Source organism: Salarias fasciatus, chromosome 12, assembly GCF_902148845.1.
Source record: "Salarias fasciatus chromosome 12, fSalaFa1.1, whole genome shotgun sequence".
Taxonomy (NCBI): Eukaryota; Metazoa; Chordata; class Actinopteri; order Blenniiformes; family Blenniidae; genus Salarias; species Salarias fasciatus.
In genome coordinates, this window is record NC_043756.1 from 6,786,954 (window position 1) to 6,814,630 (window position 27,677).

General features: G+C 43.9%; 2 protein-coding genes across 2 annotated transcripts in view; both read left to right on the top strand.

Moving 5' to 3' along the window:
• The first annotated feature begins 5,024 nt into the window (after window positions 1-5,024).
• LOC115397706 (neuronal calcium sensor 1) lies at window positions 5,025-19,270 on the top strand. The gene is made up of 9 exons (XM_030104148.1): window positions 5,025-5,155; window positions 6,181-6,323; window positions 9,188-9,212; window positions 14,012-14,150; window positions 16,279-16,357; window positions 16,679-16,767; window positions 16,845-16,922; window positions 17,470-17,577; window positions 18,038-19,270. Exons 2-8 carry the CDS (start codon window positions 6,260-6,262, stop codon window positions 17,566-17,568), a joined length of 573 nt encoding a protein of 190 aa, XP_029960008.1. The 5' UTR covers window positions 5,025-5,155; window positions 6,181-6,259; the 3' UTR covers window positions 17,569-17,577; window positions 18,038-19,270.
• Window positions 19,271-20,827: 1,557 nt separating this feature from the next.
• The window catches only part of hmcn2 (hemicentin 2), a 43,242-nt gene continuing 36,392 nt past the window's right edge, over window positions 20,828-27,677 (top strand). Inside the window, exons 1-4 of the mRNA XM_030104149.1 lie at window positions 20,828-21,092; window positions 22,672-22,742; window positions 23,461-23,619; window positions 24,063-24,185. Of these exons, the coding sequence (XP_029960009.1) occupies window positions 20,828-21,092; window positions 22,672-22,742; window positions 23,461-23,619; window positions 24,063-24,185 (618 nt within the window). The remainder of the gene's footprint in view (window positions 21,093-22,671; window positions 22,743-23,460; window positions 23,620-24,062; window positions 24,186-27,677) is intronic.

Here is a 27,677-nt window from a genome sequence, read left to right on the forward strand (position 1 = left end):
GCACAAGTGACAAATGTGCAAATGAGCCTCTTGGGGAAATGTCTTGTCTTTACATCATTCATGGAGCCTAATAAGCAATCCATACACATGGAGACGGCACAAACATTAGTCTTTTCCTTTGAACCAATTTAAATGCTTTTTCTTCTGCTTTTGCAAGTATCTGAAATATAATTATCTTTTCATTTAACTTTGATTTTGCTGAAATTCTTTCAATCTGACATGCCACATCTGAATTTTTTTCTTCCAATTTCCTTAGTTAAAGACTCAAACATTGATCACAAATGGATTTTGGTTGTAGAATGAAGGCTACAGAAAGTAACACTGCACATTTGCAATCTACAATTTTATCCACTTACACCTGGCAGCCGACTCAGAGGGAGCCTCCTGAAAATAAGTGTTTTCTGTGGCATAACTTGAGCTACATAACAGTAGGTATCTAAAATTGAGCTTGAAAATACAAAAGTTTGATTAAAAATCTGTCATGTAAACTGGGTTTTAAAAGACTTCAAGATTTAAAAAACAGGGTTTTACAAAAAACTATTGAGTGTCTTCATAACAACATCTGCCTTTTAACCTTGGGTGACTTTTATTTGTATCAGTTTGGTTATTATCTGTCATTATCTGAGTTCTTCAATTAGAGTCACTAGAATGAGCAAACTGAAGTGTACTAGTTACTGCCAAAACTGAGTTATGTTCTGAAACATGCTTAAAAACCTGTTCATCAGTCTATTAGCAAAAACAATCTCTCAGCAGCCCAGTTTACCGACACCACCGTGCTCACTCTCTTCCTCGTGTGTCGTTTGTATTTCTGTTGTAGCTTTTGTATTCGAGTTACGGCCTGTGCGCTGTGGCGGGCGGCTGTGTGCATAGATACTCTACAGAGCAACCAGATTCACCACAAAGGCCTGGCCTCAGCTCTGTGGTCATATGAGCTCCGGTGCAGACTGAAGGAAAATATTTTCTGACTCGACTCTCGACGGCTCTCTCGTTACAACAGCTCAATCTGCAATTCACAATAACTTTTATGTGTTTCCTATGGCGTGTAGATGATGTACTATTAATGTGAGGAGGTACAACCACTGGTAATAAAAAGAGAATTTAGCAGAGGGAGGTATATTGGGACAAAGATTGACAATTCTCACTGTTCCACTATAACTATTTATACCCAGAATACCACAGCGCCATCAACTATTATGCATCTTTAACTGCCCTGCTATATGTTGCAAGGGGAAACTGTGATTTTCAAGTATTTGAAGTAAGAGTGAACTCGACTCCGGGGACTGGCTCTATCTCCCCAAGACCCAGGGTAGAAGATGAATGGATGTAAGTTTTGAAAAGAATATTGATTAAAAAGGGAAAAGGGGGACTTATAAGACTTTATAGAAAGACATTCCTCACTTATCACAGTAAAAGCCTCTTACAGGTTTATTGCTGTCTTTCTTATCCTTCGTGGACCATAGCTGTCGATAAAAACATCAGCATTCAGCCAAAAATTACTAGTTAATATGAGCTCAGCAAGCATGAGCCATGTGTGAGATTGGAGTTATTCAGGCCAATTGCACTATGGGTGTGTGAGGCCTGAGCCCTGCTCGACTTCAGATTTTGAAAAGCAGTAATTTGATTTTTCTTCTTTCTTTTTTGGTCAAATTGGTTTGAATTGCAAGGATGCTCGGTACATTTTGTTTTCTAACATGTAAAATGGTTGCCATTGTGTCTTTTTTTTTTTTTTTTATTGCAGAATCGTGTCAACTCCAGCCTCCAGGATCAATCATGGGCTAAAGTCCAATTTCATCTGGCTTCTGGCCCACTGCTCTAGAAGGTTAATTCAATTCTGTGGTGTTTATGTAATTCTGATAACAACATAGACATTTCTTGGCATTTTTACCAGCAAAAAAACAATTATTGGACAAAAGCAAGAATAGGTGATGGTGGAAAGGAAACACGGCGGAAAAAAAAGCTCACATCCAAATTTGTACAAACCTAACAGCACTTTAAGTTATGATGAAGCCTGGTTGTTAAACGCTTCATATGTTTGAAGAAGAATTTGGAATTCTGTTTTAGATTTCACAGGAAGCTACTGAAACTGTACCTGTATAAGAGAGTCTGTGACCTCTTCTGCTGGTTTCTATCAGCACTCTGGATTATTTTGAATCATCTGGAGACTTCTAAAGCAGTTATTCAGACGCCCTGATGATCGGGAGCAATAGTCTACTCTGGAAGTTACAAATGTATGGATTCATTTCCCAGAGTCACTCCGAGTCAACATGTTCCTGGTTTTAGAGACATTACTGGTTAAAAAAAAAAAAAAAAATCAGTCACACCTACAGTGTGCTAGTCATACAGTATCATAGGCCCTGGTTATACATATTCCAAGTTCCTCACTTTGGTATCAAAAGTCAAAATAATACTATCTGGTGAAATTTCAGTTAACTTGTGTCAAATATTTCTGAGACCAAAAATAATAGGTTAATAGCTCGTCCAAGCTTTTATATGCTGAAGACAAGCTTACAGTTTGACCAGCTGATCAGTATCATCTGGTTTTCTTAGATAAATAGATCTCTGTATCGTCTGCATATGGACGGAAGTTAACGGAGGGTTTGCTAGTAATATGTCCACAGGCAGCATTGTATGATGTGAAAACTATGACTTTGAACAGCACTTTTTGGAACTCCAGGTTTATGGTTTAAGGCTGTTAGAAATATGAGTGGGACACCCAACATGAATCAGGGTTTGAATCCCTCCCCACAATCTGTCTGACTATTATATCCGTTTCTCTCTTTCTATCCTGTCACCCTTGTCACTTTCTTTGCAAAAGTGCCTTGAGATGACCGTGTTGTATCTGGCACTTGAAAATAAAATAAAAGTTAATTGAATTGTGTATGTGTATCATACAGTACACCGTCTGTCTGATGTGTTAACCAGTCAGAACTCTGTGGTCTGATTTACCTTAAATTCTACGTTAGCAGATCCCACAACACATCTACAACAACAAACAAGCAACAACAAGCAACAATTTTGGTGTTAGCGCAAAGTCATTGTTTTTTTTCCAGAGATTTTCAAGTTGTCTTGTACCATTGGCAGCAAAACAGGAATTGTTTGAGGCATATAAAACAATCTACTGTAACCTTTGCAAATTTTGTCCTGAAAGCAGGCATTTGGTTATCAGGACATTTTATTTTGTTATACTTTAACTGGATTTCCTATCCATTCAGAAGATACATACTTTAATATAATAAAATTATGAGGCGTTGGAGTAAACTTTGAGTAATGTTTAAGAATCTTTAAGGACTTGATTCTATCTAGTTTATGGCAGCTTACCGTCTAAGACAGGGGTGTCAAACATGTTTTAGTTCATGGACCTTCAGATGGAGAGATGACAAAGTTGGATTGCTATTATGGGTGACTCAACTATAAAACTATTAAGGGAGATATGGGCTGAGACTCATGCCACTCTAGAGGCCGTCATTGTTGTTATTGTCCTTCTACTTATGCACGTGCAGGAGAACTATTTACTACTGCCGTGGTGAGCATGCGCAATAGCAGCGTTTCCACTGTCTACATGGAGCGTTTTTAGAAAATTGTGTTTAACCCCCATTACCCAACAATGGAAGCTCAGGATTGCCAAAAAGTTCCACCTTAAGAGCCGTCCTCAAAATGTTGCTTTCAACTCCAAATTCAGTGAAAAAAAAAATCCACTTTTTTCACTTGAAAACATCATGGAAACAGCATCTCATTGTATTTTGTGTTTGCCACTCTTAAAGAATATTTTTTTAAAAAATCCATTTGTTCTTTAAAAATCTGACAATTTCCTTGGTAGTTTCGCTGTCCGGATTGGAGCCTCCTGGGGGCCTGGTTTGGTCCACAGGCCTTATGTTTGACTATCACACGACTCAAATTGTTCTGCAAAAATTTGAAAACGAGTCCTTGAATAGTAATCGCAATGAAATACTAATTTCCACGTCCTGAACCTTTTGCTGTGTTCAAAATAATAATTATATATCTCCCAAACAAATTACACATCGCGCCATTCAAAGGGCTAAATTGGGAGTATGTGGGCATGAGGAATGTGATTTTTTTTTTTTTTTAAGTCAACATTTCAGCGTAAAAGGAACGTTTAAGGACCGTGGAGGCGAACAAAGAGTCAGTGTGTGTCCGGCGGTACCGCGACGTCAGCGTCTCTGGCACGGAGGGAGCGGAGCGTGGCGGTGCGGAGCGGGTCGGAGCGGGTCGGGGCCGGCAGCGACGTCACAGTGACGGCGGCTCCACAGCAGCAGCGGCGGCGGCGGCGGAGACCGGAGACTCGCTCCGGAACTCGGCGGAGGGAGACAGAGGGAGACGGAGGCGAGACAGCGGCTCTGCGTCCGAGCGCGGAACGGAACTGCGTGGACGGCGACTTCTCCGCTCCGGTGGCATCAGGTATTAAAAAAAGAAAGACAGAAAGAATTAAAAGAAAACCCCGCTAACAACAACAGAAAACGTAGAAGTGTTCTCACGCCGGGAATCGTTTATTCATTATTTTTAGTGAGTGAACTCGCTTCGGGGAGCAGCGTGGCTTCTCGGGCAGCGTTTCGGGAGGAATGACTAGCAAGACGCGGCTGAACTGAAGCCATAAACTGAGTGTTGCTACGACACTTGAGCCAACATCCCACCTGCTGCTGCCGCCTCTGTCTGCCTTTCTCTCTCCTCTCAGCCACAACATGGACACATGAATGCCTTCATTAAAGCGCTCTTAACTATTATTAGTTGTTTTTTTTCTCCCCCCCACCTGTCAGGCTTGACTTGAATCGATTATTTCCGATGACTTGTCCGTTGAAAGTAAGTTGAAGCATACTAATGCGAGCCCGGAATGAGCAGCAGTCTGCTCTGCCTGTTGGCTGCACTCAGCAGACAGGATAAAGGTCGTCTGTTTTGAGTGTTTTTCCACTCAAGTGCCCATGTGTCTGTGGCTTTAGGTGACAACACAGCACCATTTTTTTTCCCTCTCCCCCTCTCAGTGTCTAACAGCTGTCTGTTTATTTCCACAGCATCTACAGTGAATCCCTGGACCACAGAGGGTTTGGGCAGATCTCAGGATGACGGTTACCGGAGTGGCATCCCTCAGAAGGACATCGTCATCGCCAGCAGTGGACACACACCACAGATGTTTGCAGTGAAGGTGCCGATTGCGCAGCAGTTGTCTGTCCTGCGTCTCCAGCATCAGTGCATGCCAACGCCGGGCCTTGTGATACAGTGAAATTCCTTCATCCATATCTCTTGGCTGCTGTGACAGAGAGGAGGAAATCACCATGCCATGCTGCCGTGAGGCCAGAAACGAGGGAGAATTATGAGTCAGAATAGAGAAAAATAAGAAAACTGTCACTCTTCAAATCCATCTATAAACTTGGTTGTTGGCTCATATCCTTATTTTTAGGAGCAGTAAGACATCCCCCCCCCCCCCCCCAGTGTTAGCTGGCTTTTAGAAACTACGAAAAGACCTGGCATGTTTTTGCTCTCCATGAATTATTGCTGAAACCTTTTAAAACCTTTCACATGAACTCTGATGTCTGTATAAATTTCAAGGATTCTAGCTACGGCTCTAAGTGAGCGCAAAGTGCAGCAGGGTGCTTCCAAGTCAAGCTCTGTTCATTGTATTTTAGTTTGTGCACCTCCTTATCGCGGCTGTCAAGAGGGAGGATTCTCTTCTGCAGTAACTAACCCAGAGTAACAGAGATAGTGGTGGGAAAAGAAGAGGTGGGAGGAGTGAGAAGAACAGAGGATGACTGTAAGGGAGAGAGAGAGAGAGAGGGAGAGTGTGCTTAACCCAGCCACTGAGTGACTCTTGTATCGAAGGATGAAGGTAGCAACGCATCCAAACGCCGCTCTTCGCCCACGGATTGCTGTGAAGAAATGAGGCAGACACATAGGCACTCAGCAGCATTCATATAGACTCGACGGCCTGCTGGTTCTTCTGTACAGGGCCCTTGGGGATTGACTCGTTCGTCTGGGGTGCCAGGGCTGCTGACTGAACAGATCATGACTACGCAGACAATCTAGATTCATGTAGCTTGAATGGGAGATTCTTTTTCTTTTTCTTTTATTTTTTTGTCGGGCCAAGGAAAACCAAAACAAAAGTGTGTCTTTCTAATCTCAGTGGCGTCCTCACACCTAAGCTGGCCCACGTTTGTTGTATGTTTTCGGCAGAGGAGCAGACTGGAGAGGACGTAGTAACAGGTGCTGCGTGCCGGAGTGGAATTGGAGGTGTGGAAGAGAGCTGAAGATCATGGGTAAATCGAACAGCAAGCTCAAGCCAGAGGTGGTGGAGGAGCTGACGAGGAAGACCTACTGTGAGTCACTTCAGTGTCTTTCTTTTCTTAAACTCCTTTCATCAAGCCTTTTTGAGAAACTCAAGAAAGCAAAGGGAATGCCAAAGATTGATTTTATTGCTGCAGTTTTCTAATCATGTTTTCCACCCACTGTGCGCCACACGGGCTTTATACTGAAGGGCTTTGCCTCCGAGGATGTATTGGGATTCAACATCTTTCTCATTATTGGCAGAACAGAGCCACATCTAAATGTCAGCTGAGAATAAGCTCCCCATTTGATTTAAATTTACATTTAAATGTTCTGTGGAAAATTGTGATCGGCTAAGGTCAGGACGAAAAGTTGTAATCAGCATCTTTAAATCAGGCTGCGAAGCGATTAATGAATATGGAGAAGCTTGGCTGGTGTCCGCAATCAAGAGTATGTGTTTTTATAGATGAGGATGTGGTTTTCTGTCTTATCCATGGTCTTTCTGTCTAAACAATTCCACTTTTGATATGTGAGAATATTAAATTTGGATTTTTAATAAGTTCATCTTTGAAATGCTTCAATTTTTAATGAAAGAAATTTGGTTTGCTTTTGTGAATAAGAATGAAGAGAAATGGTTGTCTGTCAGAGGATACAGCTTCTGCTCGCAAACTTCTCCACAAAGAAGTCTCCATGTCGTTCAGTCTAATGTGAGCGCGGATCACATGTGTAACTACGACCTGCGAGGTCTCCGCTCGTGACACTATGTAATTCATTTGTGTGGTATTTCTGGAACTCTGCATTATTATTGTTATTATTATTTGAGCAGTATAGTGCAGGTGTGGGTGGGAGTTGACATCCACTGGCTGCCTAATGACAGTGTTATTTGTGTGGTGGGTCTCTCCACAGCAGAACCAAGGAAGGCTGTGTTAGCAGGAAATTGCTGTGGAGGAAGATGAGGCTTCACGCTGGGCTGGCCTGCTTGCTGCTGTCCTTTACTCTCCCTCTCTTGTTCTCGTTCTGTCCTACCCTTTCACCCCGCCTCTTTCTCTTCGCCCCTAATTGCCCTCTGTGAGCAAAGGATGGAATAGTATAATTAGGATCTTATCTGGCTAGCGTCTCTGAGAGGTGCACCAAGCCTTCTTTCCAGCGTGATCTTTCTTCCTTCTTCTCTTGTCGCCTGACGTGAGAATCTATCATCCCCCCTTTCCGTCATGGTACTGCTTCCTTTGCTTGGTCTCCCATGAGAAACTCGTCTGCTTTTGTCTGCCATTTTATTTGCTATTCAAAGCTTTCTTTTGCTTCTTGACAGATTGGGGACTTAGTAAATTTCTCTGTGTCTATGTGTCTTATTGTTTCAGTGGAATAAGTGCCAGGGTGGGTTTCTCAGCAAATAATGTGAAATGTGAAAAGGCAACTGACAGGGCAAGACATGGATGTTTTATCAGGAGATGATTTCTGTAGATTTCTAATTGAAAATGTTTCGTAGGTTGTTTAATTTGATGCCATTCATAACGAAGACAATTCCTGCCATCCTAAATGGGCTGCCGAAAAGGCTCGTGATTTTTCTGTCTCTGAAAATGTGTAAAATGTTGAAAACATTTCCTCATCTCTGCTTTCCGAGACCTTTTACTACCAGGCAGGCTTTTCTGAATGACTGCTCAGGAATCCCGCGGAGAGACGAGGGATCCTATTAAGATGTCCACAGGATGTAGGCGAAGCCCTTGTAATATCATGGTGGGGAGGTTGTCAAAAGTGTGATGACACTAAAAGTGACAGAGTCACAAGCAGGATGTGTTCTCGCTGACCCTGCGGGGCTCTCAACTCCCCCGCGATTGGCTGATTGCATTATTGCCTTTTGCTTTGGACCAAGTTATGTAATTTCTGTGTTAATCACGTTGTATCTGTGGTAAATTGCTTCGGTTTTTAGCTGCATTGAGTTTTGAGGCCAGTTTGACGGTGGCTTGGCTTTGCTGACTGATGTGAGATTGACCCTGACATTTGTTGCCTGGAACCTCGTCACATGGTGGGTTTCTCTGCGAAACGCAGACACTGAAGTCATCTGACCCGTTCAACTCATCAATAGCTTCTGTGTGATCGTGTTAAGTGTGTATTTCATCTCCAAAAATCCTCTTTTTCAGAGCAATGTAGCTTTTAAGGTCTTATTTACTTACACACTCTTGTTTCCCCAGAAACATCCATGTAGGCGTTGCTCAAGGTTAAACATTATAGCAGATTAAATTAGTGATTAACTGACTAGCTGTTTGCTGTGTTTCTAAGCTTTGCCTCAGGCCCAGGAGAAGTTGCAGAAGACATCGTCTGTTCTCAGACGTCGGCAGCGGCAGTGTGAATTCAGAAGGTCTCTCTCGAAGGACCACCTGGTTAAACTAATGCTATTGATCTCCAAGCTTTTGTTTTCATTAGTAACCGCTGAGGCCAGGAGGCCGAAAATTGCTTTGGTTACTTGAGAGAATGTAAAGGCACAAGGGAAAGCCACGTGGGGTTTGTTGATGAGATGCTGGCAGATAATGGTGCTTGTGTGGGCACGATAACACATCCTGCCACATGAACTGCTCTCTTTCTTAAATCTGCGGCTGACCTTCATTCTCTCCGCCTGGTTTGTCTTTTTGCGGCTCCCTGGGGTTTCCTCCCACGTGTCTGCTACAATACTGGCCAGAAGAATTTACTCTTCCACTCTGCTGATAATATGCTCAAATCAATTAACTCGACAACAAAATGCACTTTCCTGCCATTCCATGATGACAATGTGTGAATATTTTTTTGAAAAAATGTGATCGGAAGGATTGAATCAAAACGATTAAGCTCTCGCTAAGCTTCAATGTTACATCTTGTTTTCTAGGACAATCAACATTTTCCTCTCAGCTCATGCTTTTTTTTTTCTCTCTCTCTCTCTCTACAGTTACAGAAAAAGAAGTGCAGCAGTGGTAAGTGCGTGCATTATTTTTTAATGATGCGTTGTCATATATTACCAATTCTGCCAAAGCTCAGTGGGATTAGAAGGTCTTACCTCGACGCACTTGCGAAGTCCCACTTGATATATTCCTCCCAGAATTCGGTTCCTTTAGTTTCTTTAGTCCATGGAGAACATTTACAGTTGGTTTGATGCCTGATTTGAAGCCATCTCCCTCACACATCCCTCAAGTCAGACACGTTCTGAAAATAGAAACGACTTTGAAGCCTTACCGAGACCGAATGACTTTGAAGGCTGATAATACTGATACAAACATATCCATCACGCACTGCTCCACCACCTCTTTGCTCCGTTTGCAAGGGGGGATGTCTGATAACAGAAGAATGGTGAGGCCATAAGGTTGTTTCACATCCAGACCCTCACGGCTACACGGCCGCACAGCCTCCACAAGGTGGCCGATTAGTAATCCTTCCTGTCAGACTCTGTACCTTTTAGCCAGTCTGACTTCAGCCGTCATCATCCTGTTGTTGAGTGCACTGTCTGCATTCACCGTGTTAAGACTCATCTGTCTATATGAATTCTTGCAATGTGGCTGCTTTTGTCCAGGAAGGTATGTTTTAAAAAGGCTTAACTGAAATGAGAGTGAGTAATATTACTCCAAAGTGTGAATATCTGGAGGCTTTTCAGCAGGAACAATTTGACAGCCCCTGGCACGTGGATAAGGGCCAATTCATTCTTCATTACAGAGATGATTCAAGCATGAGCGTACTCGGTGCTTTTGTTTGCTCCATGCTGCTGTCAGGCTATTGTGTGTATGAGAATCAAAAAAAAAAACAAAAAAAAAAAAAAAAACAAAGAGCAGCGTATATCAGAGGAGGGAGCGCTGCAATAAAGTGATCACTCTACCGTATTCGCACTTCAGTTCTCCTGCTTTGGGTTTGCGTTTCACGACCTAATTCCACATGCATGAAAAGAGCTCTGTCTCGAGAGCTAGCTAGCCACTCCTCGCCTCCCCTGTTCGGGGTTTTCGAGGTGGGGGGAAGGAGTCAGGGCGCATTGACAGCCACTTAGCCACAGCAGCAGCAGCAGCAGCATTAGATATCACTGGACATTGGCAGGTCCTGATTCTTGGAGCTGGCCTGTCTCTGGGGATGCCTGAGTGCACCGGGGTGGAATTGCCACCCACCCACTGTAACCTCCTCCCCGCCGGCTGTGCAGCCAGCGAGCTCGCCATCGCTCTCGCTGTCTTTTCACGGGAAAGTTTGCACGAGCCCTCACTTGAAGATCAGTGGCAATCAACACGGCTGAGTGTGAGGGATGAGAGGGAATTTCACCAGGGGAAATGCCAGATGGCGTGTAATTAGAGCACAGGCACAGACACAGAAGAATTAGCAGGGTTAGATAAACGCCTGCATTGTGCATTAAATTTGCTCCCCTTTCTGATTTCCCTCTCAGGGAGCATCATTAGTATGCCTGTGGCTTACCTGAAATCAATGAGAAAAATGCTATAGCTCAGTGATGTTCTGGCCGGCCAGTCAGGAGCACAGGAAGGATCCCACCACGCAGCTCTTTAGCAAACCACCGTGAAGGATGCCAAAAAGACGGAGACGGTGCCAGTAATAAATACTTTATCTTCATGCAGGCTCCCCAGTGTGGTCTGATGCACAATGTCACGTCTGCTGTGTTCCTACAAGGAAGGGACATAGTCGCATTGTAACACTCTTTTCCAGTACAGGCTGACTGTGTGTGTTTCAGCACCAGTGTCATCAAGTCAGATCTCTCGTACATGAAATGTTCTTGGCAAGTGAAAGTGATTCTGAGTCTGACAAATGCCATGGTGAGATCGTGTTTACACAGTGACGCAGTGCTACTGTATTTACTGTACAGCCTTGTAAGTGTTCATGCGACTGTAGTATGATAATAAATGTTATTGATGCTACTTTTATCTGCCTGTCTCATTGATACACAATATGATACTAAACTTCAGCAATATTAAACTATTAAAAAAAACCCATCACATTAGAAGAAATGTTATGAGGACAAGCCTCCAAAAATAACATTAAATGTCTTTTCATCTGTATTGTTGTGGGTTTGTATTTATGGATGACAGGTTTTATCAAGAGTGCATGAAATGGCCCCTGGATCTGCTGCGTCATGTTAGATCCTTACTGATTTATTTATTTATTTTCAGAAATAAACTATTGCAAAATCCGACTGTCTTACAAGCGGAGCTGAATCAGTGGAGCGCTCTTCTTATTCACCGCTCACTCATTTCAGATACAATAAGTCCTTAAGGAGCGCTTAAGTTTTTTAAAGAAAAGAGACCTTCAGGCGGTCTTAAGTAAGTAACAAAGAGATACTCGAGGGATTTAGCGTTGCCCATCTTAAAGCAGCATGACTCATCAGAAGCAGAACTTTGGAAAAAAAAAGAGTCAACATTAGAGCAACAGGGATCTTTTCAGAGCCTACGTATCCCATAACACCTCACCAGTCGAGCTTTCATTCAGCTGCCCTTGGCTCGCACGTGTATTCTGCTTTTAAACGCCGCACCTCTCACAGGCTTTATGAAAGCACTTGAGACAACATCGCATTTATTTCATTTTTTTTCTCTCCGTTGAACTTTGTGAAGTTCCTTCAAAGCCTCTAAAGTCGTGTGTGGAGAAACTGAAAAGCACTCTGCATGATGAGTAAGCTGAATTTCAAGTGTACAGTCAGTGGAGTGCCCTTTTAAAAGCCTTTATTTTGTCAGGCAAGTCGACTTAAAATGCACGAGTTTCAACCCCAGACGCCATTTTTTTCATGTACCTGGATCATGTTATTTCTCTGACTCATCTTGGTGAATTAATGCGTCCTGTTGTTGTAATGACAAGAAAAGAAACAGAGTCTGGTGGGGAAAAAAACCTGTGTTTCCCTTCAAACCCAAAGACCCGATTCTGGCTTTGTGTCTTGTTTGGTGGGTTGGATAATCAAAATCTGGAGGAAAAAAAAGACCTGTTGGTAATTTATCTATGGATGATTGGACTCGTAGAAGCATCAGTAGCTTGTGGAAGAACCAAACTGAGAGCCGCAGCAGCCTGGCTCCTCCTCCTCGCGGTGTTCACACAGTCGCCAGTCAGCCAGTGTGGTTGTGTCGGTGCGAACAGCATGTCCAAACTGATCCTACACGTCTCCTGAGGTTGAAGTGATGGTGCCTACCAGAGGCTCAAATCACAAAACAACAGCAGCAGCAGCAGCAGCAGGATTAGCTGTTTGCTATTGGCAGATATGATTTAACTGTTTTTTTTTTTTTTCGGGGGGGGGTTTGTTTTTTTCATGGTTGAGCTCTGACGCGCATCCCAAAAAATGCAAATGAGGAATAATTTAAACTGGAATGAAGCAGGCTTTCAAACAGTATGATATTTATTGGCACAAAAATGAAATGTCCCTACTTTATGTACCATATCGCTGAACACATTACTGGACTGACAGAAAACAGATGTGATAGTCGTATATCTGTCACAAACACATGTATTGGACTGTGTTTGGAAAACAAAATAAGTGCTTAGATTTTAGAGCAACTTTAAACTAGTGAAAAAAATCCAAAAATAAAATGTAAATGTTATATTTAGTCAAAGGAGATGAATGTTCTTTTTTGTTGTACTGACCAAAGCGTTTTCGCTCCAGTGCAGGTCTTTCTCTCTGTTGTGACACAGTTGGATCTTGAATATTTGGTTTCCCACAGCCGGGCTCTAAAAATGACTAAAGAATTCAGGTGGAATGGGTCGGCTTTGGATTACGATAAGCATTGTGTTTCCCCTACTTTGAATAGCAATCAGGTTATATTCTGCATTGTAGTGAGCTCGCCTTTCATTTCCCCGAATATCTCCAGATAATTCGAATGTGAGAATTACATGGTTCTGTTCTCGTTTGGCTTCTCTTCTTCGCTCAACTTTTTCCCAGCTGTTCCTCAGAGCGTCTCCTCATCTCTTTAACTATACGGCGCTCCGGCTTCATTATCTCCAAGGCAGATTAAAAGTAAAGAGTTTAGGAGGAATGAGGGAGCCGGAGTGAGTGGAAAGAAGTCGGTCCTGGCCTTTATTCTTCATCAGAACACTCGCTGTCTGGCCTTAATTATAGCCCATCTTTATTACGAGGAGCCTTAACGGAATCAGAGACGAACGCTCGGCGCTCCCTCGTGTGAACTTGCGTCATTTTTTCGGTGTTGATCAAGAGAAAAAGCTTTTTCAGTTCTTAAAAAAGAAAAAAAGACGGTATTGCTCTGCTATTTTAGTCTTCTCCCTCTATTCACCCAGCATTGATTTTAGTGAAGGCTAACCGTCTTCCCCTTGGTCCCTGACCGGTGAGCGTCTGGTTAGACTGTGTTCCTTTGCGAAGGCGAACCAGGAAACTGCCTACCTTTGAGTGACTGCGCTTGAAATTGCTTATGAAATGCTTCTATATTTAGGTTAATAGAGATGTTAAGGCGCTCTCCAGATATGTCATTTCCAGGGGGCAAGCGGAAGCTCTGAGACTTATCTATCAGCTTCGCGTATTATCAAAAGAGGAGCAGAGGATAATTTGATTAGAGTTAACCACCACGGGCCCGCTATTGGATTAGGGGGATCGTCTTATCTGTGAATGAGACAAATAGCTTTGCACTTTACCTTTTGGATCCAGCGCTCTCTTTAAAAAGGAATGGGTAATGGCTGCTTGTAGGAGTGAGGGGGTGACTTCAGCCTGTCATCATTGCTGCCCAAGCTCATTTTGATCATGATATTATTAATGATTCAGGACCTTTCAGATGATTTCTAACCGAGATTTATTTCCTTTCAGGTACAAAGGGTTCATTAAAGATTGTCCGAGTGGGCAGCTGGATGCGGTGGGCTTTCAGAAGATATACAAGCAGTTCTTCCCCTTTGGGGACCCCACAAAGTTTGCCTCCTTTGTCTTCAACGTTTTCGATGAAAATAAGGTTTGTCATCAACTTCATCGCTAATTCTGTACCTTTTATTTGCCAAACGGACAGAAATGTTCTGTTGAAGGGTGCAGTGTGTGAGGACTGAGCTCATCTAAATGTCTTTATTCAGTTGGAGCCACTTTGTGAGAGCAGCAGCTCTTTGGCTCTGGCCTGCCAGCAGCCAACAGTACAAAAGGGCAGCATCGTATGGAAATCACTGTCATTATTATTCCACTGACTTTTCTTTTTCTCTGAGGTAGGCTCTCAGGTTTTGATTCATATTTATTCAGACTCCATTTGAATCAAGGCAATTTTAGTTTTGTCCATTGAATTATTAATTTCAGAACCATAATGTAATCATAACATGTTATAAAAGCAGCACATCATATAGAGATGGACATTCAGAGTTCAGTGACAGTGTTATGTGTAATAATAAAAGCTGAATGTAGTTTCCATTCACTTGACGATACTGAGAATGAAGCATATAGTCGGTCCAGGTCTCCACAGTGTGGAACTGTCACAGCTCATTATTTCTCAGTTTATTGTAAAAATTGTTTCCAATTAACAAGGAATTCATTTTTTATTTTTTCTATATTTTTTAAAGGTGTGTTGTAGTGAACTAATGATTTCGCCTGATTGGTTTTCAATTATAATTTCTTCTGAGGAATTCATCAAATTATGCAGTGAAAATGTAAATCCCCTCCTGATACTCAGATCTTCCTTGCCGTTTCTCCCCTGGGAGCTCTCTGGCACCCTCCCCCACCCTCCTCCACCCCCCACCGAGGAGTCCTGCTCCACTCTTTCAAACTTTCTCGCTCGCTGCTATGATGCTGCCTCAGGATTTAAACATCACAGATACTGAGAGATGTGTTCAAAAACAAGCACCTTGCATTGAGGTAAAGGCGAATCTTGGCTTCACTGCTAGCGCATCATTATACACCTTAGATGTTTTCTATGCTCCAGAAATTCAGAATGAAAGTTGTAAACTTGGGTGTATCTGCTCAGGATTTAAAGCTCGTTTAGACACTTAAGACTACATTTGTCTCAACAAATTCACATCATTGAAACTGGCAAGATGATTGAAATTGTGTTTAGGAAGACAAACTGCGGATGAACTGCTCTCGGGATATTGGTGAGCCCCATGAGGTTTATTGACTGAGTTAAGAGGCTTTGTGTCAGGAAGATCTGAAAATCCGCCCGTCTGATGTTTATCTGTGGCCTTCATTAGCGTCAGGCACCCTGCAGTTGGAGAATGCATTGATCTTTACAGTTTTTATGACTTATGTAATCACCGGTGCGTGACTTCAGCGTCTTCTGCCTCGTCAGATGTCTGCTCGGGATAAAGTTAGCCGACCTCAGGGGTCAAGGAGCGCACCTGGCTTTTTATTTTTTAAAGACGAGCCAGTATCTGAACTCACGCGGCGAGGTCAACTCTCGCAGCGTAAACATCTCGTGAATCAGCAAAGTCTTTTCATATCTGATGAGGCTGTGAATAAACCGAATCTTTTAACGCTGCACCAACAGGCAGCTGATTTGTGTGCTCTGCTTGTGTTGTGTAAGCTGTTTTCACACAGCGTGTCAGTGAAATTTCTTTTTGCTGCACTCCAGCTTGATTTGACTCATCACATCTCTTAAGATTGCATTTGAGTAACTCTGAGCTTAAATTTTTAATTTGATGATCATTCATGTCTGCAGACATCTCTCTCTGCCTTAAAGGAATGCTGAAGGTCACAATTTCTGCTGGGTAATTTGACATTTTTGGCTTTATTGGGGAGGATTTGATGTATGCGGTTCTACTGAAGCTAAGAGGATGAGAGTGAAGAGGAGAAGATTCATCTGTCACATCGTTCATGATGTATAATGATGAAGGGAAATGCGTAGATGCTGCTCGTATGTTTGTTGTACTCTTAACTTTTAGACTGTAGGCCAGCAGCATCCATCGTTCCTAATGACCAGAGGTGACACATTTCTGCCTCCGGAGAGAACCAGGTGCTGTGCGAAAAATAGCAGCTGACTGGGAGCAAACGTCTGGCCCCATTTTCAGCAGAACACAGCGAGGAGAGCGATGAGAGCACCTCTCAAACAAATGTGAAGTATTGCCTCTCCGCCTCACTGTTCTCCCCTCCCCTTTGTCACTCCGCAGGACGGACGCATCGAGTTCTCGGAGTTCATCCAGGCCCTGTCAGTGACTTCCCGAGGGACTCTGGACGAGAAGCTGAGATGTATGAAGACGCTCTCTCTCTCTCCTCCCCTTTGTTTTGACACATTTACATGACAGAATTTACATGAGTGCCATGCGCTGCATATGAAAGAGGCCCGCCGGGTTGAAAGGGAATACTGAATGTTAAGATTAATGGAAACATACTGCAGACGTCTGAGAGCTGGTTCTGTTCCCACGCCTCGTGGTACCTGAACTCTGAAATCTCTAACAAAGTGAGATTGTTGTGAATAACTCCAGTTTAAAGCCCCTTTTTGTCAGAAACAGTTATATTTTCGCTTTTTTGACAAATTCTTTTGTTTTTTTGTTTTTTTCTTACATTCAGGGGCTTTTAAATTATACGACCTCGACAACGACGGCTACATAACCCGAGACGAGATGTTGAACATCGTGGACGCCATATATCAGATGGTGGTAAGTGTTGCCGAATATCAAACACCGAACTCCTGAGTTGTCTGAAGGGTGCAGAGGGTAACGGTGGCTTGTCTCAGGGGAACACTGTGGAGCTGCCCGAGGAAGAAAACACACCAGAGAAACGGGTGGATCGTATTTTTGCGATGATGGACAAGGTCAGTGTTGAAATACTGTAAACTAAGTGAATAAAGTTAGACCGTTAAAGTCGATGTGTCATTTACTTTCTCCGGTTCGCCGTTCGGGGGGGCTGACTCTGCCGTAGTTGCCGCCCTCGGGGCTTTGATATGGACACTGTTAAGTTTAGAGCTGTTAGCTGTAGTCATCGCAGCGTCACTAACGCTGCCCGCAGTCTATAAACATCCTATATATTCTCCTCCACCTCCAGCCCCCGGTGCTAATGCCCCCCTCTGCCCGCTTCCAAGAGTCTACTCAGCTTTAGTGAAAGATGAGATGCAGCCCTGCATGGGCGTGTTTGTCGGCCCGCTCCGGACAGAATCGGTTCACAGGACCAGCCGTGCAGCGCAGCGGCGCTCAGTGATTTTTATTGGCAGAAAGTGGCTCCTGTCCAAGTGCACTGAACCAAACATCAGTCCAACCGCATAGACCGGGAGGGACACGACTTAGCTTGAGAAGCTCTTTTGCCCCCTGCTGGTGTCTCCGTGCTAAAGCACGGCTTCAGTTTCACTCTGTTTCACGTTGCAGAATGCAGATGGGAAGCTGACTCTGCAGGAGTTCCAGGAAGGCTCAAAGGCAGACCCCTCCATTGTTCAGGCGCTGTCTCTCTATGATGGACTCGTGTAGGAATGCAAGGTGAGTGGAGCATTAATGAGCTCATACCTGCAATACATCTCCGCTTGAATGATTTTCAATCCCAGGTCATGCCTCGGTTCTCCAGTAATACTGTGCAGGGAAGAAAATTCCCTCCGTGGGCTGAATCCAAAGTGAAGACGCCACTTTCTGCTCTCAGTTTGTTCTTATGAATTATTCAAATGGCCCACTTGTTTACTGGCAATCAAATGGTCTCGCAGTGCTGAATGAAGAGCGAGACAACCCTCTCCTCTCGCTGCCTAATGTAATGCGCTGATGGCTGCCAATTGTTGCTGACATCCCGCTCTGCGTTTTGTCAACTGTGAAGTGAGCTTGTGAACACATATTTCAGCGATGCAGCAGCTTTGTCTAGCGATCATCCGGCATGCTCCAAACACACACCTAGCCATCATGACTCACTGCTCACCCTCTTCACGTGTTAATCCCTCTCACAACTCCTCAGATGGATCCGATTCAGCCTCCTCCAGCCCGCCTCACGCCAACAACAGCACCATCACACCTGTAACGAGAGGAAGCCTCATTTAGCACCATCACCCAGAAGCGGACTACCAACTTTTGTTGCACGGCCACATGGCATCTGTATCCAGTAGCTGTCTGTCTACACTTTCAATAAGGATCGTGTCAAATATATCCTCAGAAGTAAACGGACGAATCCAGCGCGTCTGCAGCATTTCCAGCGCTTCCTGCAGCTACGCGGCGCCGCGTCGACCCCCCTTCCCCGAGTGTTGTGGACCGTGCATGGACATATCTCCAAGCCTCATACCGTGGTTTCCCCGTGGATAGTCCCGACGAACTGAATCCGCCTTGTTCACATGCTGTAAAGTGCTGGAGGCGCATGAACTGCTCCCAGAGAACTGTCTCGCTGCTTCACCGCCACATGGAGAGACTCTAAAGCTGGGAGAATCTGGAAAACAAAAAAACAAAACAAATGTGTTACTTGGTGATAACTTGAGCAGTAACTTCAAACAAACAGCATAGTGTATATGATGACATGTAAATATAATGGTAATTTATTTTCTGCTTTGCTGCATTTATGGGAATTTCCTCATAAATCTGGAATGAAGTTTAATTTTTTATCAAAGCTGTTGAAATGTGCACTGTATTTTTCATTATTATTGTTGGATGGTTACTTTTCTCTGGCATCCTGTGGGGGGTTCCTCACCTTAGGAGAGTAGAATTTTTATTTAAACTGGAATGTTGGAGTAGCACACCAGAGTTTTCTAAGGATTATTTTACTATGTTTGCAGTCTGTGCATCCCTTTGTGTTTCCATTTCCCCGTCAGCACGAGTGTCTAGTGTCCGCACTGCTGCAAAGCCACATCCTGAACGACGCCACCGAGCAACGCGGCCACTTCTCACAGCTCACGTCTGAATTGAGGCGCAGTGTTCCCTTTGAGAGCCCGCTTCTCCACCCTCAGAAACACAAAGCCCCGGTCATTGCCAGGCACAAACAGACATCAATTCTGGTTGTAAAGCTTTTGTGAGCTCTGTGGTTGCAGTTGTCCACTCGGTATTTGTCCTGCGTGAGACCAGAGCATGATGGTGCCTTTTCCATCCTGAAGGCAATAAGATGTTTTATCAGCTTCATTATGCAAATTATTAGTTACTGAATTATAAATGTCATTTACCTGTTGATTGACTGTATAAGAGCACAGAATAAAAATGCATTTATGTGGCAAAGTTTGATTTGCACAGATCCCCATTCATTGTATTGCTAATGGAATCAGTATTGCACTGTGCGACACCCCTGCTGATTAAGAAATCTTCAGTGCCTGTTTTAATTAGTTTAAACTGACTCCAACCTGCTTTGTGTGGTTGTCTAATCAACAATGAGTTGCATAAAGCTAATATTTGGGCATTGATTGGTGAGTTAATGAGGTTCCTGGTCCTACTCGGACCCCCTTTTTTTTTCTGTTTTCCTCTCATCTGGGACAGATGCAATTGTTGTAAACCGAAGTGAGACTTCAGGGCTTTGACCGGTCACTGTCCTGTAATTTGGGTGCGTCTTTGTTTCATTTTTGTTTTCCACACACGTTTCAAATGTAGCATGTGTAACTAAAGTGCAGTAAAACACAAGTGGATTTTGAAGTGAACAGCCAGCTTCTTGTCTCGAGATATTCTGAGTTTCTGCCACTTTGGAGGGGGACACTGAATTATTTATATTGATGGGATCAGAGGAGGCTCACTCTGGGAGGCCTGATCTCCTCAGATAAGATGTGTCATATAGAGCAGGGGTGTCAAACATATGGCCTGGAGGGCAAAATGACCCACAATTCCACAAACTATTCCTAATCTGTCTGAAATCTATGTTTTGTAAAGAAGGAAAGTGCACCAAATGTAAACATTTTGTAGTTTTTGGCACTGAGTTGATGTAAAATCGCTGTTATTTCTGAGTTGTCATCATTTTACTAGTTTAGTTCAATTAAAATCGAAGGAGTCCACGTGGCCCCCCGCATTAACGTGAATGACAGCTTCGAAAAACACATGCACAAAGTGCATTAAGAAAAAAAACATTAAATGATCAACATCATTTCAGCTCATATCCGCACAAAGCACAGTGTCGAGCTATTCCGCCTATTCGTGCGCTGAAGGGTGGGCTATGTGCAAATTTAGATTGGTGTCAGCTGAATATAAACCGTGGCTATTTATAAAAACGAGGCTGTTACTGAGACAATGTTCTTCGGCCAGACTAAAATAAAGACCCCGGTTGATAAGGTTGAAAACCGCGTCTCCAGGGGCCCAAACCGGGATTAAAGACGGGGCGCGCGCACTGGATGAGGTTGAGACCCGAAGTCACGGCGGGGTCGAGTTACACATACACACACGTTCGAGGGAAGAAGAAGAAGAAGGAAAAAAAAAAAAAGGAGGCAGGTTGGGTCTCGGGAACCTTTTAATACCCATCTCCGCCCCCGTTTGAAGCGTCAGAGCGCCATCTCTCCAGGGGCGCTCCAGCGCGCAGCCAGTCCTCCACACGCGCCTCCAAACTTTACGCACGGATGTTCTCTCCTCTGGAACTATTTAACACCGGACTCTGAAGCCGCGTTGCTCCAAATACTTTCCCCATCTACTGGAGGCTGTCTTGCACGTGTTTGAGTTGCTTTTGAAAAAAATATCAAACCTTTTTAAAAACTTTGTTTTTTTTTGTAACTTTAAATTTTCTTTATATGATTCGTCTCATTCCAGCAGACAGATGCAGTTAATCTGAGGTGGGGGGAAAAAAAAGCTGATTAAAATGAGGGCTTGTTTGGTGAAGTGCCTGCTCCTGGTGCTCTGTGCGAGCGCGCGCAGGCTGCTGGTGCTGGCAGACCCCCGGCTGGAGGCAGCTGATGAGTCCGCTGACAGCGCCTCGACCCTGGCCTTTGTGTTCGACGTTACCGGCTCCATGTACGACGATCTGAAACAGGTGATCGATGGCGCCTCGCGGATCCTGGAGAAGACCCTCAGCCGGAGGATCAGACCGATCAAAAACTTTGCCCTGGTGCCTTTCCACGACCCAGGTACTGTCTGTCCCAACACCGTTTCATTCTCTACTCAAGCATGAAATTTTAAAGATATAATAAATTAACATAACTTTTCTATAGATTATGACTTTTCTTGCAAACCCTTCAGTAGAATTGAATATGTCATAATTTCATTATTGACAAACTGTAACACACCAGAGAGCTTGTAACATGGTACCATATCACTGCACTTTCATAAAACCAGTTAAAGCTCAGATGCAAGACATCATGCAGGGTTCTGTGGTCTTACAGATTGAGCAGTGTGTATGATAGGTAAGGAGCATCTGTTCTTGTATATGGGAAAACTACAGCTTGAAAATAAGAGTGCCCTAATGGGGGGGGGGGAGGGTGTTTGTGCTCTGATGAGAAGCATATGCTGTCTGCTTGTGTGTAATTACCCCAATCACCCCCCTCCACCCCACCAACACACGCACACAGTGAACCCACCCCACTCCTCCCTCTCCTCCATCCAAGTCTCCGGAAAAGCCCCCAGTTAAGCCCGCCCGGTGGGGGGGGGGGGGGCAGAGGAAGGTGGGCTCCACCGACACACATTTTGTCTGTGTTTAATGTGCCCTGCCCTTGGGGACCTTGTAAACTTCCAGGATTGCGAAGAAGCCGCCATGGCTGACAAAGAGGCGTGACAGCACTGTCAGTATTTTACAGGGCTCTCATGAGGAGGATACAGGCACTTGAAAGCCTCCACTGTTGGGGGAAAAAAAAAGAAAAAAAAACTAGATTGATAGTGAGTAAGAAATGTCATCAGCCCTACTCATGTCTCGGGGCCTGTATCATTAGTCCCTCAACTTGACAACGGTCTGTGACGGTGGGAATAACAAGCACAGACATGGTGAAATTACGAGGCTCCTCCCTACCTGATGAGGGTCTTCGTTGTGATGATTGCAATGAGCAGCCCGTGTTTATGTGCAGTGGCGTTCCTCAGCGAAAACAATGCATTCTCAGAGTATTGGTTAATGTTTACTGTTCCATCGATTGGCTCCAGAAGGCGTGCGAGTGTCTGACCCTGACAGCAGCGCCTTATCCATCACTCAGCGGTCCGCTGCTGTGGACTCCCGGGAATCACCCGGCTGAAAATGCTGACTGCGACTGCACAAAATGATACTCCTGTCATCTTCTAAACTTTGGCCAGATCTCAGCGATTTGTGTAAAACTTTGCAAATTTGTCAGAACACCTCTCTTGCGCTGTGTTTTGATATGTAGAACTGATATCCACAAATACTACAAGGCGTCATTCTGGTCTGTCTGAGCTGGGTTGTGATTCAGAAGGGATGTTGATGTTGTAGATACATTTTCTTTGTTTGGGGAGACAAGGCTGCTGAGTGGGAACAACCAAATCCTTTGTTCTGATTTGTATTTGTTTTTTCTTTTTTTTTTTTTTTTGGATTTGAGGAAAATCCAGACCTGTGTCCTCACTTGGCTGGGATGAAAACTGACTTTCAAGACGCACGCTGTTGTATAGCAGGAGAACTGGAACTTATTAAGCTGCCCTGATTTCATTTTCTTTCCCTCAAACGCTTTCATTGGTGACCCCTTGCGATGTGCATGTTTAACCTCACAGATATTGGCCCGGTGTCCATTACCACTGACCCGCAGAAGTTCCAGCAGGATCTGCAGGAGCTGTTTGTCCAGGTGGGAAGCAGAACACTACTGTTACACACTGATGTGCGCTCTAACAGCCTGCCATACGGCCTGCCATTGTTTGGCGTGTTTTACTCAGAGCAACAACCACCGTGGCCACGTGAAACAATAAAATCACAGTATGGCGCATTTTCTATCATGTTGTAATGGCCTTACAGTATTGGAGTGGTTAGGACTCTATCCAAGTTGAGGCTTTCTGTGTGGAGTTTGCAAGTTCTCCCTGTGCATTTGTGTTTTTTTTTTCTCTGAATACTCTAAAGCATGCATCTGATGGACTAGTGCCAGTTAGATAAAGGATGTAGAAGAGGGATGGATGGATGGTTTTAATAGCAACAACAATCACAGTTAACAGACTGATTTAAGAATGCCTGCAAACATGAGTCACTGCAACGGATCGCGCCAGAACAAACAATGCTGCAGTAGTAAAGTCCCTCGGTGTTTTGAAATGGGTTTGTGTGTGTGAGTGTGTGTGCGTGCGTGCATGTTTTAAGCAGAAGCCCTTCCTTCTTTCTAAATGTTGCCAATCATACAAAATAATTATTTTTGTGGTGAGTTTCTGTGGAGAATAATTGATGATGTGTATGTTTTCTTTTGCTACACAATGGCAAAGTTGTTCAGGTATGAACTGAGTCTGAATGGAAATGCAAATGTTTAGTTCTGTTTCTATTTCCCTCAGCCAGATTTCATCATAAGAGCTTTTATCTGACAGGGTGGGGGCGACTGCCCTGAAATGAGCATCGGAGCCATAAAGAAAGCCCTGGAGGTTTCCCTGCCTGGATCCTTCATCTATGTCTTCACTGACGCCAGAGCCAAAGACTACCGCCTGAAGAGAGACGTTCTGCAACTGGTGCAACTCCGCCAGTCACAGGTGAAGTTTTAGCAAGGCTGTAAAGACACATATACTGTATCTACAGTAGATGCTTCAGCAGCCTTCTTCTTTGAAGACTTGTCAAATATCTTTGTAATTCATCGGATCTGATGGTGGTCCGAATGTAGAGTTTAAACAGCACAAGAACATTAGGATTAAAAAGCTAATTTTACCTGTTAACTGATCAGATCTAAAGATCTAAATCTGAGTTGAAGCTTAAATTATTTGGAGTATCTTGCTGTCACCGGGGGCTGTAGGAAAACAGTTCAGCAGCAGCCTGTAATAGGATGCAGGTACATCCAGGAGTCCCTGATGCTCAGCTGAGTGGGGGAAAGGAATTCGACAGTCTTCATTAGTGTCACTTTGGAGGCTATTGAAAACGAGCCAGTCGAAAGCAAACACCCAAACGTAAAACGTAGTAATCCTTTTAAACTCTGCTGCAGGTGGTCTTTGTCTTGACCGGGGACTGCGGGGACCGCTCCCAGCCTGGCTACAGGGCCTACGAGGAGATCGCTGCCACCTCGTCTGGACAGATTTTTCACCTGGACAAACAGCAAGTCAATGAGGTGAGAACATGACGGTCGAAACCTCAGTGACTGGTCTGAACTCAAACTGAACACATTCCTGCTGCATGTGTGAATATAAAAAAATCATTACATCTCACAATAACAAGTTGGAGGTCTGAAAAAACTACAAATCCTGTGTTTTTCCCTGATCTAACAACAGTATTTTCATTAAAGACAAAAAGTCACACTGATGCTGATAATAAACTTCCTGGTCATGCGATATGGGCGAGTTAATTCTTTAATATCGGAAACAGCGTGTAACAGAATCTTAAGCTCAAAGGCCAAAGACAGCAGGGCTCACTTCCCAGGCAGACGTAAAAGAAGCCAGAGCTTCCTCTAGAAGAGACACTGGTATCCGGCATGTCAACACAGGAGATGGCTGGGCAGCGCTGAGCGGGGGCCAAGTGCTCTGTGCATTGGTGGCCCACTGAACCCCTGAACTCAACGTTTCTGTGTGTGTGTGTGTGTGTGTGTGTGTGGGTCTGTTTCCTGTCAACTCATGCTTATATGTAGCTAAACATGAATTGCCTGTGTGTGTGTGTGTGTGTGTGTGTGTGTGTGTGTGTGTGTGTGTGTGTGTGTGTGTGTGTGTGTGTGTGTGTGTGTGTGTGTGTGTGGTAGCTCGGTTCATTATCACTCCATAATCCTGCCAGCTGTTTAAGGAGTGTTTGAATGTTTTTCTAGTGTTGCAGCATTATAGAAATAGGAGACCAAACCAGTCTAGCCCTCACTCTTCAACCCCAGATGGCTTTCTGCTAAGATGGCCAAATGCGTTTTGACATACTTGTAGTGTATAGTAACATATAAACACGTGCATACTCATGATTTTTTTCTTCTTCCTGGATTTACATTGAATTACTGTCAGTGGGCCTTTTGGACCTGTGCGATTATAGCACTTGGGTGGCATGCTTTTACCAAATTAATGCAAATCCTCTAATCCTTAAAAACCTCCGAAGTAGTACAAATGTAACCAAAATATTCTGCCTTAATAGCAGTTTAATAAAGTGCAGCCAAATAAAATATACAAAGTCTTTTTGTGGTCTCCAGGGAGAGAGGGGAGAAAAAAAACAAAAAACAGACTGCTTGTTTTAGTCTGTAATCCCAGGATATGATCTGTCATGGCTGCCCTGCTTCCAGCGCAGCTGCCCAGTGAACTTGGCTCCAGGTCCTCACACAACAGCTCATTGTCAGCTCCACGTAACACACGCTTTACAATCCTTAGTTTTGACCGGTTCTGATTTGCGAGTTAAACTGCGAACAGAGAGCATGCAGAGGGAAAACCGCTCTAATGTGCTGTCACACTTGGACCGTGATCTGTACTTAATTCCACCTTTGGAGCTCAAAGCGATGATTGAGATTTTGACTGGTGGGATGTCTGACGGCTACGGGTGGCAGCGGCGGTGAATAATTAGATAGCCCAGTATGAGCTAATCCCACAACTAACAATGGCCCCTTAAATTTAATGATCAGAGGATGTGAGTGAAGTAATGTCACTGTCATTTATTATGTCCTCCGGCTGGCTCTTACTTTAACAGACAACAATGCTAATTAATACTACATTGTGTAACAGAGTGGGTTTTCAGACTGAATGGAATGAAAGTAGTTGGACATATTAAATACGTAATTTAAGTGTTTCTTGTAAGCTGCACTACATAAACAACTCTAAAGTGTTTCAGGACTTTTGTTTCCTCTCTTTTGACCATTTAAGGTTATTTTTAATATTTATTTTGTTGAAAAATGGCATATTTTACATTTGACTGAACAGTAAATCAGCTAATCTGTACAGATTTCGAAAAGGTCTGGCCAGTTGTTTGTGTATTTCTGTCTCGCAAGGTGCAAATTCACTCAACTCGAGTGCCTTGAGGAGTCATTTCCAGCATTGCTGGTATGGTTTTCTCATTATGTGGATACAGTAGTGAGCTAAGGGGGATCGTAATGACTGCCAGACATAAAATGAAACCCAGGTAACATTTATCCTCAGCCGTCCTCATGAGTGGGCTCAACAAAGGCATTGCCTATGGCGAAGCCGCCTCCCCCAAAATACAAGCGACTGACGGGTAGACAAAACAGCTCTGTGTCAAAACCCCCGCCCAGAGGAAGCAGGGGGCCAGCTCTAACTGCTTCATTGTAATAATGGTGATTTGTAATGGGACATCTTAATTCAAATGTCAGCGGTTGCAGCGTTTAAACCTGGTTAAAGAGTTAACTGACCCTTCCCGCCCGGGAGCTGTGGAGTCAAGCTGTTCGACTTAACCACAGCGTGATTATGCATTTGGTGTTCAGGTACTGTCTGTGAATGAGCGATGGGAATACGGCATCACCGCGGCCGGAGCTAGCATTTCCTCTCTGGCCCATCTGTCATGCTTCTATGAATAGCAGAGGGGGGTCCTTCCAGTAACAGCTCTTTAAGCTTGTTCAACTGAGACACGCTGGATGAAATTTCACAGGACTTTAGATCCTCCGCATTCCCAGTGGTTTAGCGAGGGAGTGGCGGCAGAACTCAGCGTGCTCCTCCAGACCCACAGTGCCCCGGACAGCAAGCCGTCCCATCTCTACTCTCTATCTGCTTTCATCTGGGGTCTGAGGGCAGGGTAGTGCCTACTCTGCTCGCTCGCATAAGAAATAGATCCTATACTGGGGCAGATGTAGGTCACTCCTTTGCAGTTTCCTGCTCTGCTGGTGATGGCTGCACATGTGGCAGACATTACAGCTGTTTCCAGTTGTAAAACGGCGAGAGGAACCAGCTGCTGTCAGCACCCAGCGGACCTGATCGACCAAAAAAAAAAAAAAAAAGAAAAAGAAAAAACTGAGGCCTGATAATTAAATTATCAAAGACCTTCCTTGTTTCGTTCTTGGTAAACGTCTTGAAGTATGTTGCCGTTGGCTGCGTCTCCAAAGGACCTGCTGGGGAAATGTTTTCAGTTTGTTTCACTGCAGACAAAGCTTCGCTATAATGCCTCTTACATCTGTGGTCGAAACAAAGACGAGACAGCAGTTGCTGGTTATGAATGTTGAAGATGGAAGATATTTACTCTTTTTGTGGCGACTGATACTCTGAAATGCCTTTGGCTTTTCCTGCTTCTGATTTCAATTTGGAGAAAACTAAAAAAAAAAAAAAAAACAAAACCTTCTAATCAATACCATCACAGTAATCACACCCAAGTGGTCTAGCACCTGTCAAAACTGAAACTCTATATTGAAGGTCATGTCCCTGAAGCATTATTTTCTAGGATATGACTGTTTTAACCATTAAATACGTTGAACCTGCTCTTACTGTTATTTTAGACTCTTTGGTCAAAGTGAGGCTTCTGCACGTTCGTCATGCTGCCCTTTGACCTCCACTGGCTTCTCAATCTTATCCAATTCGGAAGCGGAGTGGGGAACAGCCAGACATTTCTGTCCACAAATTACCTTTGCTTTTCATGAGGTTGACTCTGCCGATGATGCATTTTAGGTTAAATATGTCTCCTTTTTAAATCCTCCCACCTCCAC

Bases quoted from the DNA above. Each gene is read 5' to 3' on its own strand.
- LOC115397706 (XM_030104148.1), top strand. From the start codon at position 6,260: ATGGGTAAATCGAACAGCAAGCTCAAGCCAGAGGTGGTGGAGGAGCTG. The intron at 6,324-9,187 runs GTGAGTCACTTC...CTCTCTCTACAG, and splicing joins GCTGACGAGGAAGACCTACT to TTACAGAAAAAGAAGTGCAG. The intron at 16,923-17,469 runs GTCAGTGTTGAA...TTCACGTTGCAG, and splicing joins TTTTTGCGATGATGGACAAG to AATGCAGATGGGAAGCTGAC.